This window comes from Notechis scutatus, chromosome 5 (assembly GCF_049901735.1).
Source record: "Notechis scutatus isolate UNSWTSFEM ecotype Mainland chromosome 5, rNotScu1.2, whole genome shotgun sequence".
Lineage (NCBI taxonomy): Eukaryota > Metazoa > Chordata > Lepidosauria > Squamata > Elapidae > Notechis > Notechis scutatus.
In genome coordinates, this window is record NC_142013.1 from 15,042,606 (window position 1) to 15,057,945 (window position 15,340).

Sequence of the window (15,340 nt, forward strand, 5' to 3'; positions counted from 1 at the left end):
CTTGTGTGGGTAAACCTTTGTACTGGTTTTACTGAATCCAGAATTGCACAGTAGTAGTTTCAAGTTCAAGGCTGCTGGGCATGGTACCATTACAAACAGCAGTGCTGATATGGCTGGGTGCCTGAACATGTTCATTCATGAAATCCTGTTGAAACCATCGCTTCCAATTATATTCTTTCGGTGCAACAGATACGCTTGCATGCTTTCTGCTCTTGTTTCATAAGCCACCAAACAGTTATTTCATGGGTCAGTGGCGCTCTGTGTCGGGACCATAAATATGAAATCACTTTTCTACTGACATATTTTTAAAGGGGGAAATTTGTAATACACAAGATTTCCGCACAATGAGATCATTGGAATCTATTTTGCTTTGCTTGTGGAATGTAGAAAATAGAGTTGTAGCATAAGAAGGAGCCAATCAGTCCAAATTCCTAATTGGAACAAGAAGCCACATGAAAGCACCGGTAGTATCCTCTATGTCAGTCTTTCTCAACCTTAGCAACTTTAAGATGCATTTAACTCCCAGAAAGCCCCAGCCAGCGCTGAATTGATGAACTGAAGTTCACGCGTCTTAAAAGTTGCCAAGGTTGAGAAACATTGCTCAGACCACAGGCTAACTCACTGGTCACTCCAGGAGTTCAATTCCCACCAGGCTCAAGGTTGATTCAACCTTCCATCCTTCCTAGGTTGGTGAAATAGAGGACCCAGATTGTTAGGGGCAATAGGCTGGCTCTGTAAGGCGCTTAGAGAGGGCTGTAAAGCAGTATGAAGCAGTATATAAGTCTAAGTGCTATTGCTATTTGGATACTTTCAAAAGATAGGGGATCCCATAATCACTTTGGATAATTGCTTCCAAGTAAAGTTAATGCATTTATCCATTAGCTTGACTTATTCTTCTTGATTGTAAATAGAACAGGATAGTGGACATCTCTATTCAATTCAACTCTTTCCTCCCCCCACTTCCCATATTGAGATTGAGAAGAAGAAAGACAGCCTCAAAACAGTTTGGGAACAAAATGATCCAGGTTTAAAGAAGATAAAAGCACTATTCTGCTGGATCAGACTTTGTTCAAAACAAAATTTCAAAGTGACCCTGGCCTTAGTTTTTTTTTCTCTCTCTCTCTTTCCTGACTGTGGGGATCATCTGGGTGGGAACAGTGCTTGCAACTTTTTTCCATTATGCATCTGTCAAGAAAATGATCAGCAACTGATTTTAAGAGGAAAAAGAACTAAACACGATTAAAGGCGGCATCTTCACAATTGTAAGGCATTCAGATCTGATGATCGTAACACTACCATCTTAAAACAATAAACAAATAATAAACTGGTAGATAAAATGCATCAAAAATAATTTCTTACTCATTTTTTAAAAATACTGCTGTCTGTGAAATTTCACCCTTTGTCCAATCTGCTGCTTTCCCATCTGTATTGGGCTATTATTATTGTTGCAGGATCCAACTTGGGTCATAGGTTGTATTGTACAGCCTGTGTGAAGGTGTGAGGAAGTGGGGAGTGGGAGTTTCTGCTGCCTTGGGCAAACTTGGCAACTTTAAGACTTGTGGACTTCAATTCCCAGAATTGCTCAGCCAAATTTGTGGACTTCAATTCCCAGAATTCCTAAGCCAGCATGACTCGCTGAGAAATTCTAGAAGTTGAAGTCCACAAGTCATGAACTTGGCAAGTTGGAAACCACTTAGTTAGAGGTTAGGAAGTTAAGCACAAGTCCCGTGTGGTTACAACACCACTGAAAAACGTGTGGTTACAACACCACTGAAAAAAGTGATTTATAGAATAGAATTCTTTATTGGCCATGTGTGATTGGACACACAAGGAATTTGTGTCTGGTGCATAAACTCCACAGTGTACATATAAACATCAAGTAATAAGTCATAGGTCATTATCATAGTTACAATCATTGATCAAATATACAGACAACAAAGGATAAATCATAAGAAACCAACAAGAGAAGACAGTAGGAAAGATGAGAAATGAGACAATGCTGTGGAAATATGTCTGCTTGGTTTGGCATACAGTGCTTTATAGCGGCATCCTGAGGGGAGAAATTGAAATTGATTATGGCCAAGGTGTATGACCAGTTCTCACAGTTATGACCATTTATTTATATATATTTCATATTTATAAACCACCTAACTACCTCACAGAGGTATTCTGCTCCATTGCGGCATTTCCTCCGATACTACCACCTCTTACAATACTAGACAGCACAGTATCAACAGTAGAGACCTTCATATTTCTAGGTTCTATTATATCACATGACCTAAAATGGACGCCTAACATCAAAAAGTCATCGAAAAAGCACAACAAAGAATGTTCTTTCTGTGCCAACTCAGAAAACTCAAACTGCCCAAGGAGCTGCTGATACAGTTCTACAGAGGAATAATTGAGTCTATCATCTGCACCTCTATAACTGTCTGGTTTGGTTCTGCAACCCAACAGGACAGACACAGACTTCAGAGAGTAATTAGGACTACAGAAAAAATGATTACTACCAACCTGCCTTCAATCGAGGACCTGTATACTGCACATGTCAAAAAGAGGGCTGTGAAAATATTTACAGACCCCTCAGATCCCGGACATAAACAGTTTCAACTCCTTCCCTCAAAACAACGCTATAGAGCACACCAGAACAACTAGACACAAGGACAGTTTTTCCCCGAACCCCATCACTCTGCTAAACAAATAATTCTCTCAATACTGTCCAACTATTTACAAAGTGTGCACTACTATTACTATTAATCTTCTCATCACTTCTTATTACCCATCCCCTCCGACTTGTGACTGTATGACTGTAACTTTGTCGCTTGTATCTTTACGATCTATATGGACTGTTTCCTAGTATGATTTGATTGCTTATTGTACCCTATGACTATTATTAAGTGTTGTACCTTATGATTCTTGATTCTTGATGAATGTATCTTTTCTTTTATGTATACTGAGAGCATTTGCACCAAGACATAAAGATACAAATTCCTTATGTGTCCAATCATACTTGGCCAATAAAAAATAATTCTAATTTTAATTGTCATGCTCACGTGATCAAACTTCAGGTGCTTGGAAGCCAACAATGGTTGCAGCATCCTGGAATTGTCATCTGCATTTCTCCTTGCTAGGGAGTTTCTGACAAGCAAAGTCAATGAGGGAATGCAGATTTGCTTAACAAGTGCATGTTTAACTTAACTGTAGTGATTCGCTTAGCACACTTGGCAAAGAAGATTATAATATGGAGCAGAACTCACTTAACAACTGCCTGGGTTGAATTGTGGTTGTTAGTCAAGCATTACCTATTGTCAGGATTCCAGCGATCGCCCTAATTAAATCATAAGCCTCAAGCCAAGCTTCAAACAACTTCAAAAGATTTATTAGGAGCAACATGCCAGCATGACCTATATGAAACCGACTCTGAGACATGTAATTTACAATCAACTATGACTCTGTCTTCCCCCACCCCCTGGGTGTATTCAGCTTCTCCAATGAAACACATTCTTGGACTGGGTGTCTTACAAATTGACACCTACAGCAATAGCACTTAGACTTATATACCGCTTCACAGCGCTTTACAACCCTCTTTAAGTGGTTTACAGAGTCAGCATATTGCCCCAAACAATCTGGGGCAATCCTCATTTTGCCAACCTTGGAAGGTTGAGTCAACCTTGAGCCTGGGTGAGTTTTGAACTACCAAATTGCAGGCAGCCGGCAGTTAGCAGAAGTAGCCTGCAGTACTGCATTCATTGCGCCACCGCGGCTCATAATCTATTAGGAAATCCCAAGTTCTCTGGGAGCCACAGAGAGACAACAGTTTCTACAAATGGGGAAAAACGCCAAACCACATGAAGTTGTGCCATTAGCAAGCGAGAAACCAGTTGGCTCAGCTCTTCAAGAAGGGTACAACCATAAGGCAGTTTTTGCACTTTGAAAACTTCCTGTTCAATTTCATAGCACGGTTCTGCTTTTATGAACTTCTATATCGATGATGAAAGAAAAAATAAATCTATACCATGCTTTTGTTTCTCTCAAGAGTGCTTGTATTTTTTTTTAAATCTGTTTTTGAAATTCAATTAGAGTTTTCACTGGGATGGAAACCTCACAAGGACAACAACTGTGGTTACATTTTTCTTTTGTTTTAATAGTTTGGTATATACATGGTGAAGAGATTTGGCTTGTGTAGCTTGTGGCAATGCTTGAACCTATAAAAAAAAGCAAGGAATGACAACATAAGGAACTTATTACAGGCATTTCTTTACAATTCCTGAGAGCATGGTTTTGGGTGACCGCAAAAGTTATGTGTGTTTCTTTCTCTCCCTGTTGTTTGTGTATATGTTTCCCTTTTTAAGATGACTTAATAAAGGAACTGACTTTTATTTACTTATTTAAATTTAAAGGATTTGGATGCGTCTGGGTTCATTGATACTTGAATTCATCACAATATTTTAATTTATTTTTTAATAACCTCCCCTATCCCTTTTAGTCTTTATTCTGCAAGAAACTCCACATTCTGCTTTGTAGACCAATGCTGCATCTTTAGGGTTTCATTATTCTTGCAATTCATTGGTAACACAATCTTCATATAACCAATACTGTGAGTGGATATCACCAGATAGTAATCCTCAAGTTACGACCACAATTGAGCCCAAAATTTATGTTGCTAAGTGAGAAATTTGTTACGTGAGTTGTGCCCCATTTTATGACCTTTCTTGCCACAGTTGTTAAGTGAATCACTGCCCTTTTGAAGTCAGAAGGTTGCAGAAGGGGTTCACATGATCCCAGGACACTGCAACTGTCATAAATATGAGTCAGTTGTCAAGCATCCAACTGTAAATTATGGGGATGTTGCAATGGTCATAAGTGTGAAAAATGATCATAAGTCACTTTTTTCAATGCCATTGTAACTTTGAACAGTCAGGACTTCCTGTACATTAAAAACAAATTGACTATTGTTACAAAGAGGTAGAAGTGTTCAGCTATAACAGCAAAAGTATGGTCAGATGTTATTACTGACATAAATACTTTTAATCCAACAGTTAGTTAGTCTGCATTACAATGATTCTGAAACGGAGGACCTTAGATAAATGAGAACCAGTAACATAGGTAGCTCAGGATTCAACAGTTGGGTTCTTGGTCTTTGGTTCTCTGATACTTGGTTGCTTTTTTGCAGATGTTTCGTTACCAAGCTACCAGTGCAGTGATATGATTGACTGGCCTGGTAATAAAACATCTTCAGGAAAAGAACCAAGCTCCGAGAACACCAAGAACACAAAATAATTTGTGCTTATAAAATAGTTGTGTTGCCTTTAAAGAGATACCTCTTTAAAGATATCATTGGATGATCAAAAATTGTACAGAGGTGAGTGAATCAGTGAAGGAAGAATTACATATGTGAAGACAGTAATTCATAGACATACCTCCGGTTTTCTCTGGCTGGCAGAGAAATATAGCAGTGCATGGTCGCTATCACAGCTACCAGTCTTCTAAACTAAGAGTTTCCAGCCTTGGCAACTTTAATACTTGTGGATTTCAATTCCCATGGCTGGCTGGGGAATTCTTGGAGTTGAAGTCCACAGGTTGTTAAGTTGCCAAGGTTGAAGATTTCTATTCTAAACAATTCCAGAGACAATTAGCATGGAAGATTTTTTTTTTTAAAAAAAATGAAGTTGTTTTCATATTAAGTATATAGAGATGGTATTCAGCAGGTTCTGACCAGTTCTGGAGAACCGGTAGCAGAAATTTTGAGTAGTTCGGAGAACTGGCAAATACCATCTCTGACTGGCCCTGCCCCCATCTATTCTCTGCCTCCCGAGTCCCAGCTGACGGCTGGGTCTTCTTTGGTTGCCCTGCACAGGAGAACGGAGCTGGAAAGCAGGTTAGTGGGGTGGGGAGGGAATGGAGATTTTACAGTATCCTTCCACCGTCATGCCCACCAAGCCATGCCCACCAAGCCATGCCATGCCCTGCCCACCAAGCCATGCCCACAAAACTGGTAGTAAAAGATTTTGAATCCCACCACTGTAAGTATAGATACTTAACAATTTATCTTAGCATCTCTTTGACATTTTGTGAAATTGCAAGCTAGGTAGTCCTCTACAATGTTCATTTGCACTCAAAAACAAATTTAACTGGAATATCTGTTTGTGGCTCAGGGCTCTAAATACACACTTTTTGTTGAAGTAACAGAGACTTGTAAAATGTTTACATTTTCCTTGGGAACAGATAATAGGAGGATTGCAAATATTTTGAAATAAGTTCCTTAAGCCCTGTGAGGATTTGGTCTCTCCAGCTGGAAAAATAATGCCTCTATATTAAGTCTAGCAGATAATTCCTAAACAAATCCTGAACACCCATTGCAAAGAAGACTCAATTATGTCCCATAATCCAAACTGATTTTTATTTCCATACATATAAATTTTATATATTGCACTTAAGAGCAGTACTTTAATCTTAGGAATTGTTCCCTTCAGATCATTAGGACATCTTAAACACCCTTATAAAATATCCTCAATGTTTATGGTCTTTGCTCATTTGGCTTGCCAAGTGCTTATCTTCCAAATATGAGTGATATTTATGATGTCTAGATGATTATATAAAACTACTTTAGGCAATTTTCTTGCTCTAATATCCTACATCTAACACTGAAATACATGAAATGCATCAATGTTAAAACACTAAAATCTAATTACTGTGAAATAACTGCAGCCTAGGGAGCTTCGTTTTACAGTATTTTTCTCTTTAAATATTCATAAGCATTTGTTTTGGGTTTTTTTAAGAAAAAAAAGTCTCAGCTGTATAAATATAGAAGTTGGGGGACAGATGGGATGATTAAGTCTCCATTCAAAAGGATTACTGGTAATAAATATAGTAGAAGCAGTCATAATATTTTAAAAGCAAATACTTGTTTAGTCGTGCCACTGAATGTATTTTAAGAAATTGATGGTGCATGTTTTCTATTCAAGAAATCAACTTTGAAAGTTAAATGTGTTCTTGTGGGATTGTGACAAAGTAGAAATGGAATGAATGAATGAATGAATGAATGAATGAGAATAAGTCCTTATTGACATAGTGTCATTATAGATATGGTGCTTAGATCTCCAATGGCAGCTTCTGTGACCTGTATATGCAAATAAAATTCATGTCAGTGTCATCATGATGCATATATTATACAGTATGCAATTCTTGTCATTTGTATAATGAATTCTTGGGTGCACCTACAAGTAGTCCTCAGGTTATGACAACAATTGGAGCTGAGATTGTTGTTGCTAAGCAATCCGATTGTAAATCTGGGTAGTTCCAGTTGCTGTCCAAACTCCCAAGATGCTTGAGGTTGGGGTAGTTTAGTAAGGTTTGGGAAGCATTGCTATAATAGGTATCTATGTAGATGCAGTTGAAATAATTGTGCTGGCTGCGATTTGTTTTAATGTAGCAAGAAACAAGTTGAAATGTTGAATATTACTATTAATATTACTGACAAGTGTCTTGAAGAGTTTGTAGAGAAGCATACTTCATCCTACTAAGGTTATAATAAATTGGAACTTTTGTGTGCCCCTGGTAAGTGGGGATTGATTGGGATTTATATAAAATGCTTCTTAGCTAGATTGTGATTTCTGTACTTGGCAGGCACCTTGAAAATGTTTCATTCAATAGGTTCACTGGGGTTAACTTGACTATTTGGCCATTTCTGTAATTAGTATTTTAAATGTAAAAAGTACTGAGCTAATTCAAAATATACCAAACATTGAAATAATGATTTTTTGGGGTTTGGTATTTCAGATCCAGAATGCGGATGATGTTTTAATAGCACCACTTGAAAAATTTCGTAAAGAGCAAATTGGCGCAGCAAAGGTGAGTTGTTAAGGAAAACTGATGTTTTTACTTTATTGTTGCATCACTGCTGCATCTTTTAAATTCAGAATCAAAGTATACAAAGTATTATCCTCGAACAATGGTTTTTGAGGGGAGGGGCAAGGGTCTCCATCTTGGCAACTTTACAACTTGTGGACTTCAACTCCCAGAATTCTTCAGCTAGCATGGAGGAATTCTGGGAATTGAAGTCCACAAGTAGTAAAGTTGCCAAGGTTGGAGACTTAGCGCATTCTTGTTCTAAGAAGCTCTTCATTGATTGGTTTGTTTTTGTGTGATCTTGTAATCAGTACAGACTTTTGGTGGCTAATGTCATAAAAATTACAATACCTACAAAATAAAAAAATGCAAAAAAACCCCATAATAGCAGTACAAATAATCAGCCAACATTAATACATTTTTGTTGCCTAATTATTCAGTTACAAGTGATTGACAAGTCATTACTCACAAAGTGACAATAGCATGCTTTTGGAGGGTTTGGGTTGTAATGAGAATTAAAAAACAGTATGCATTGTTAACTGTTATCCTATGTCTGATGGGTATTTCATGTCCTAAAAAAATTATGGCTCTCAGAACAAAGGGTTTCACAGTACTCATATCTTCAAAAATTATTATAAACTGCAGGAAGACGTAGAATAGATTAGGCTTCTATTTTTAACATAGCTTACTCTCCATTGAGCTAGTCATATGTAGTGTATGCTGGCATCTTTTTCCTATAGCTAAGATGATCTGGTCTGTGTGTAGAGCTAGGATAGAGAGAACAAACAGGGTAGGGAGATTCTGTAATATTGGGGGTCTTACGTAACTCGAAAATGATTTGTGAGAGTTATTAAATTGAAAAATATGGGGAAGATAAAAAGAGTAAATATTAGTTGTGTTTATGATTAACCAGGCTTCCGATCGTATGTATTAACTCAAAGCTAGCTAATGATTTCCTGTCTTGAAATTGTCAAAGACTGAAATTCAGAATAGAGCTGGAAGGGACCTTGGAGGTCTTCTAGTCCAACCCCTATTCAAGCAGGAAACTCTATAACAGTGATAGTGAACCTTTTTGTTGTGGTGCGTGTGTGCCAGCACCCACTATGCAATGCGCCCCCTCCCTCTGCACATGTGCATGCAACACCCCTGCCCCACCCCCTTACCTGCACTGCACATGCGCGCATCTCCCAGGTGATTTTTGGCCCATTTGAAGCCGTTTTCGCCCTCCCGGAGGCTCGAGGGAAGCCTTGGGAGGCTGAAAACGGGCCCATTTCAGCACTTCCGGTATTTCCAGAAGGCCCATTTTTCAACCTCCTGAGGCTGCAGAGGCTTCCCTCGAGCCTCTGAGAGGGCGAAAACGGCCTCAAACGGGCCAAAAATCAGCTGGGAGGCACGCACATGCGCAGTGCAGGTACGTTTGGCTGGGGCTCGCGTGCCCACACAAATGGCTCTGCATGCCACCTGTGGCACGCGTGTCATAGGTTCGCCATCACAGCTCTACGACATTTCAGACTGTCCAGTCTCTTCTTAAAAACCTCCTGCTTTTATGCGGGTAATCTTCCACTTATAACCACAATTGAGCCTCCAATTTCTGTTGCCAAGCAGGACAGTTGTTAAGTGAGTTTTCACCTATTTTACGACCTTTCTTTCCATGATTGCTAAGCGAATCACTGCAGTTGTTCAGTTAGTAACACAATTGTAAAGTGAATCAGACTCCCCCATTGACTTTGCTTGTCAGTAGGTCGTAAAAGGTGATCCCATGATCCCATGTCATAAAATACATACCAGTTGCCAAGTGTCTGGATATTGATCACATGACTAAGAGGATGCTGCAAGGGTCGTAAGTGTGGAAAAAGTCAAAGTCATAAGTCAATTTTTTTTCCCAGTGCTTTTGTAACTTTGGTCATTTAATAAATGCTTGAGGACTACCTGTATTCCAATTTTCAGACTCTTCCTCTTTTTCTCATGCTGGCTGGAAGTTAATGGAAACTGTAATTCAAAATATATGAAGAATAGCAGTATATGATAACTTAACGTCACTGAATCGCTTGCCTTCCCCTACTGTTAGCAAGTCCCAATATGCATTGGATAGCCTGGCAATCAAATTTATCTGAGCCAGAAAATGGGGTGGGGGTGTGGAGAAGAATGACCTCTATCTTTTATATTCCCCAACTGTAGGGGTGGGGGGAGTAGTGTGAGCTAACTGGGAAAGGATTCCAAGCATGAAGGCCCTTTCCTTATTTGGTCAATGTGGTTAGCTGGAACCCAGCTGGTAATGTTGTTGAAATCATGGATTACTGTGTTGTCTGCTTTCAGGGCCCAGCTCCCTCGTGGTTCAGTCTTATCCATTCTGAATAGTATTTAGCAATATTTGTTCAAGTGCTCCCTGGCCTCTTTGCAACAATCTGCATCACATCAAAGAAGACGGAGGAGCAAACTCTGATGTTTTAAAGACATTAATGAAGACTTCTCTGCTCTTCACCTCCCCTCTTCCTCCCAGCACTGCATTCCTTCCGCTTTGCTATTCCTTTTGGCACGGAAAGAAACGGATCTGTTTGTTGTTCTGTTGATTTGGCTCCATATCTAATATCTTGCATTAACAATACCTCACATTTCCACGGCATCTCAGAATCTCCCAGACCTTCAAGCGATAGGATCTTGTTGCAATTCCTGAAACATCCCTATAAACATCCTACCATATAGTACCTGCCTATCAGGTTACTAGCTTGCTATTGCATTATTATGGTTCATCACACAGTCAGTCAGAGGTTCTAACTGGATTTGGCATTTTTATAGCTTTCTCAAGGACCTGGAATGGCAGATGTGGATGTTTGACAGTGTTACAGATATCGTGGCAGGATGGAAGCTGTTCCAAGTAAAGCCGCCATTTGCAATTGACTGATGGTGGATTTGTCAATGCCTATGGCGTTCAAGTGGTGCTTCGGTTGTTTTGGGATTGCACCAAAGGCACCTATTACTATCGGTAGTACCTTAACTCTCTCTTGCCACAGTCATTCTATTTCTATTTGTGGATCTTTATATTTTGTTATTTTCTCCAGTTCTTCCTCTTCTATTCTGCTGTCTCCAGGTATAAGAGCCTCGGTGGTGCAGTGGTTAGAGTGCAGTACTGCAAGCTACTCCTACTGCAATTTGGCAGATCGAATCCCACCAGGCTCCAGGTTGACTCAGCCTTCCATCCTACCAAGGTGGGTAAAATGAGGACCCAAATTGTTGGGGGCAATATGTTAACTCTGTAAACCGCCTTAGAGAGGGCTGTAAAGCACTATAAAGCGGTATATAAGTCTTAAGTGCTATTGCTAAGTGCTACTGCTACTTCCATGGCCACAATCCAGACTGTTTTGCCTTTCTTATCAACAATGGTTGTGGTTATCATGGTTGGTCGCAAGTCAGCCAAATGTTTGGACTGCATTTGGTATTTTTGTCCTCCAATCAAGCCCTTCCCAAGGACTTGTGATAGGCAGATGTTGACGTTTGATGGTGTAAGAACAGGGGTGTCAAACTGGTGGCCCATGGGCCGGATGCGTCACATGCAGGCCATGTCCACCCCAGCTCCATAAAGGGGAAAAATGTCATGCAGTGTCATGTGACACCGCGAGTTTGACACCCGTGTGTTAGAGGTATCGTTACAGGATGTAAGCTGTTCCCATTAAAGCTGTCTTTTGCAATTGACTGATGGTGAATTTGTCACTGCCGATAGTGTTCAAGAATTAATATTATTATGGTTTGTTGCAAAGTCAGCCAGATGTTTAGACTGCATTTGGCATTTTTGTCCACTTAACTGAATCCTGTGATTATTATTATTTCCTGTTCACCCTTCTCCTATGAGACATTTTTGAGAATCAATTATGCTATTAGAATCTTTGAAGAGCAACAATTTAAAAAATTGCTAGAACAGGGGCAAAGCAATTTGTGCAGCTGGGAGAACTCTTTTGGTCTATAATTCACCCTCCTATTTGATATAGGAATTCAGAGATAGGAAAAGAATGGTTTGCAATGGTTCTGGGACAACCACGGAAGAGAGGATTGTTCTTCTTACGTAGCTAGCAGAGAACTTCTACAACATGCTCACATGTGTCTGCCTGTAAAGAATAAAGCGATTTTGCCAAATTATTTTGAGTAGCAGAGACTTTATTCTCAAGGCAAATAACTGAAACTTTCTTTTCTCGTTCTGTTTCCAGTTCCTTCAACATGGTGTCTTTCTAAATCAGGAGGCCGAGGGGAAGCGATAGTCTGGGTTGTTTTTTTTTAATTATTATTTTATACTGTAAGTCACTCTAAGAGCTTTCCAGACTGAAGAGCAAGATCTAAGTGCTTTAAAATACAAATAGTTTGGCTGTTAAAATAATATGATTTTTTTAAAAAATAAAAAAATGTTCTGATGAAAGAATGCAGTGAAGAAAATTGATTTCTATGTTCTCACTTTGCAGTTCAATTTAATTTAATTTTTTTTAATAAAAAAAACCCTCACAATGTAGTGCTTTCTATAAAGCTTAGCGTACATAATTGTTTAATACTACAGCCTTAGGTTCATTGTTCTATGTAGCCCTTGACCAAAGGTGTCATCTTTGTTGTAGATCATATAACGTTGCACTTTGCAGGGTTTCTCAGTCTTGGCAAATTTTAGATGTGTGAACTTAAAACTCCCAGAATTCTCTGGGAGAATCCAGGGAATTGAAGTGCACACTTCTAAAAGTTGGGTGTTCAGGATTCCACGTGGCCAATATTGGATAAACAGGCCTTTAATTTCTTTTTTCATGCTCATCGTTGGCTTAAGTTTGTCAGAGCAGTTAAACCAAAAGGGATTCTGAAGAGTTTTGAGAGACTCTCAACAAGGGGTGGTAATCAGAAGTGATATTCAGCAGGTTCTGGAGAACCGGTAGCGGAAATTTTGAGTCGTTCAGAAAGCCAGCAAATACCACCTCTGACCTGCCCCGCCCCCATCTATTCTCTGCCTCCCAAGTCCCAGCTGATCAGCTGGGTCTTCTTTTGTTGCCCTGCACAGGAGAATGGAGCGGGAATGGGATGGGGATGGAATAGGGATTCTGCAATAACCTTTGCTGGAGTGGGGTAGGAATGGAGATTTTACAGTATCCTTCCCCTGCCATGCCCACCAAGCCACACCTACCAAGCCATGCCATGCCCACCAAGTCATGTCTACAGAACTGGTAGTAAAAATTTTTGAATCCCACCACTGGTGGTAATGGTAGGCATTAAAACAATAAATGCAAGCAGGTTCACACTGAAGCAATAAATTAACATAACCAGAGTTGGAAGGGACCTTGTAGTCCAACTAGTCCAACCCCCCCGCCCAATCAGGAGACCCTTCACCATTTCTGACAAATGGCAGTCCAATCTCTTCTTGAAGGTCTCAAGTGATGGCGCTCCCACAACTTCCAAGGGCAAGCTGTTCCATTGGTTGATTGTTCTCACTGTCAGAAAGTTTCTCCTTATTTCCAGGTTGAATCTCTCCTTGTTCAGTTTCCATCCATTATTCCTTGTCTGGCCTTCCGGTGCTTTGGAAAATAGCTTGACCCCTTCCTCTCTGTGGCAGCCCCTCAAATATTGGAGCACTTGTATCATGTCTCTCCTGTTCCTTCTCTTCATCAGACTAACCAAGCCCAGTTTCTGTAACCGTTCTTCATATGTTTTAGCCTCCAGTCCCCTAATCATCCTGGTTGCTCTTCTCTGTACTTTTTCTCAGCATCTTTTTTATAATGTGGTGACCAAAACTGGATGCAGTAATCTAGGTATGGTCTTACTAAGGCTTTATACTGTAGTGTTAGTGCATCACTTGATCTTAATTGTATCCCTCTGTTAATGCAATTTAGGATTGCATTAGCTTTTTTGGCTGCTGCTGCTACACACTGCTGGCTCCTATTTAGCTGATTGTCCACTAAGACTCCAAGATCCCTCTCACAGTTACTGCTATTGAGCCTGGTTTCACTCAGTCTATATGTGTACCTTTGGTTTTTCTTGCCGAAGGACTTTACTTTTCTCTACATTTCATTTTGTTAGATACAGCCCAGTGGTCTAGTCTGTCAAGATCCATCTGGATTTTGAACCTATCTTCTTGGGTGTTAGCTGGTATAAATCTCATAAATAATAAAACCATTAGTTACAGATTGTATACAGATATATGATAGATGTATATTATGTCTTATCTACATCTGACATATCTTCTAAAAAAACAGTTTGAATTCAGATACCAGTCGCTGGAGAATGTGAGAAGAGTCGCCTTTTGCTTGTTGCTTGATTCTGATCTTGGTTTTTTTTTAATTGTCCACCGTATCTTGATCATCTATACTAGCGAGGCCTTCTATTGTTGTGTCCCAAATATGGATGTAATAGCAGTAGCTAAGCATAAAACAATAATGTTATATCAGAATCTGACAGTAATTGCTCAGTCTACTTAAGGCTGGGCAGCCTTGATTAACGTTCAGATTAATTCATTTATTTGTGTGCCTTGTTTTCCCCATTTCTGTAAACAGGAAAACATTTGTATACAATCTTTGATGATGAGCATGATATTGCTTTCCTATAGAAAGGTTCTGGCTCAAAACCTACAGGGAGACTTATGCTGTGATATTACTTGATTGCTCCAAGGAAAAATTTATATTTAGAAGATACTGCATTAAATAGATGTCTTTGGTTTTCAATTCTCTCTATCACAGAGAATGTTAGCAAAGAGGAGTATAAATCTGAAAACTCTTTATAAGAAGAGTAATATTTTCCACTGTTTGTGCCTTCAGCCTCTTTAATTTAAGGTCATGTAAAAAAGCAAACAAAATGATCAAGGGATGGGATACTTCACTTTGAAAAGCTAAACATTTGCTTTTGGGGGGTTATATAAAGGGAGATGACATAATTGTTTGTAGGGGAAATGGGTAGAACAGTGATAGAGAATTCACTTCCTTCTCTTATAATAACTAGATGGTTTGACATGCTGTGAAATTGTTTTGAATGAGATTTAAGCCTTAAAAATAAGTATTTTATACAGTAAATAATTAAGATGAAATTAGCTCTTTTTAGGAAATGTTGGTGGATCTAATCTAGTTTAAATTACTCTTTTCCAATCCAGAAATGTGTTGGGACTATAAATCCCAGAATTTCTCAAGATATTTGAGAATACAAATTGGATAAAATGAAATTTTTTAAAAAAAATACTTTATACTGCATTGAGTCAGAAAAAGCTTTTGGAATTTATGTGGGCTCCTAAGTAACACCAGTTAACAATTCCTTTAAATGAAAGGTATCTTTGTCTGGAATTGTGATGGAATTGTAAAGGAGACCAATTCTTATCCAAGGGAAAGTTGTAGTTGCTTTAAAGAACCCTCAGTTGCTTTGATGCACATTTTGCTTTTAAATAGTTTGCCAGTCCTTTTTATAGCTTGATTTTTTTTAAAAAAAACTAGCTACTGAAAACAATGGGTATTTTTTCTCTTTTTTAAAAAAATCATGTTATATTATTTTG

General features: G+C 39.0%; 1 protein-coding gene across 2 annotated transcripts in view; it reads left to right on the forward strand.

The window, feature by feature from the left end:
- ARHGAP42 (Rho GTPase activating protein 42) overlaps positions 1–15,340 on the forward strand; it is a 159,751-nt gene that overhangs the window by 64,471 nt on the left and 79,940 nt on the right. For both annotated transcript variants that reach the window (XM_026675601.2, XM_087966177.1), the window contains one exon: positions 7,780–7,851. In XM_026675601.2, coding sequence (XP_026531386.1) covers positions 7,780–7,851 — 72 coding nt within the window. The remainder of the gene's footprint in view (positions 1–7,779; positions 7,852–15,340) is intronic.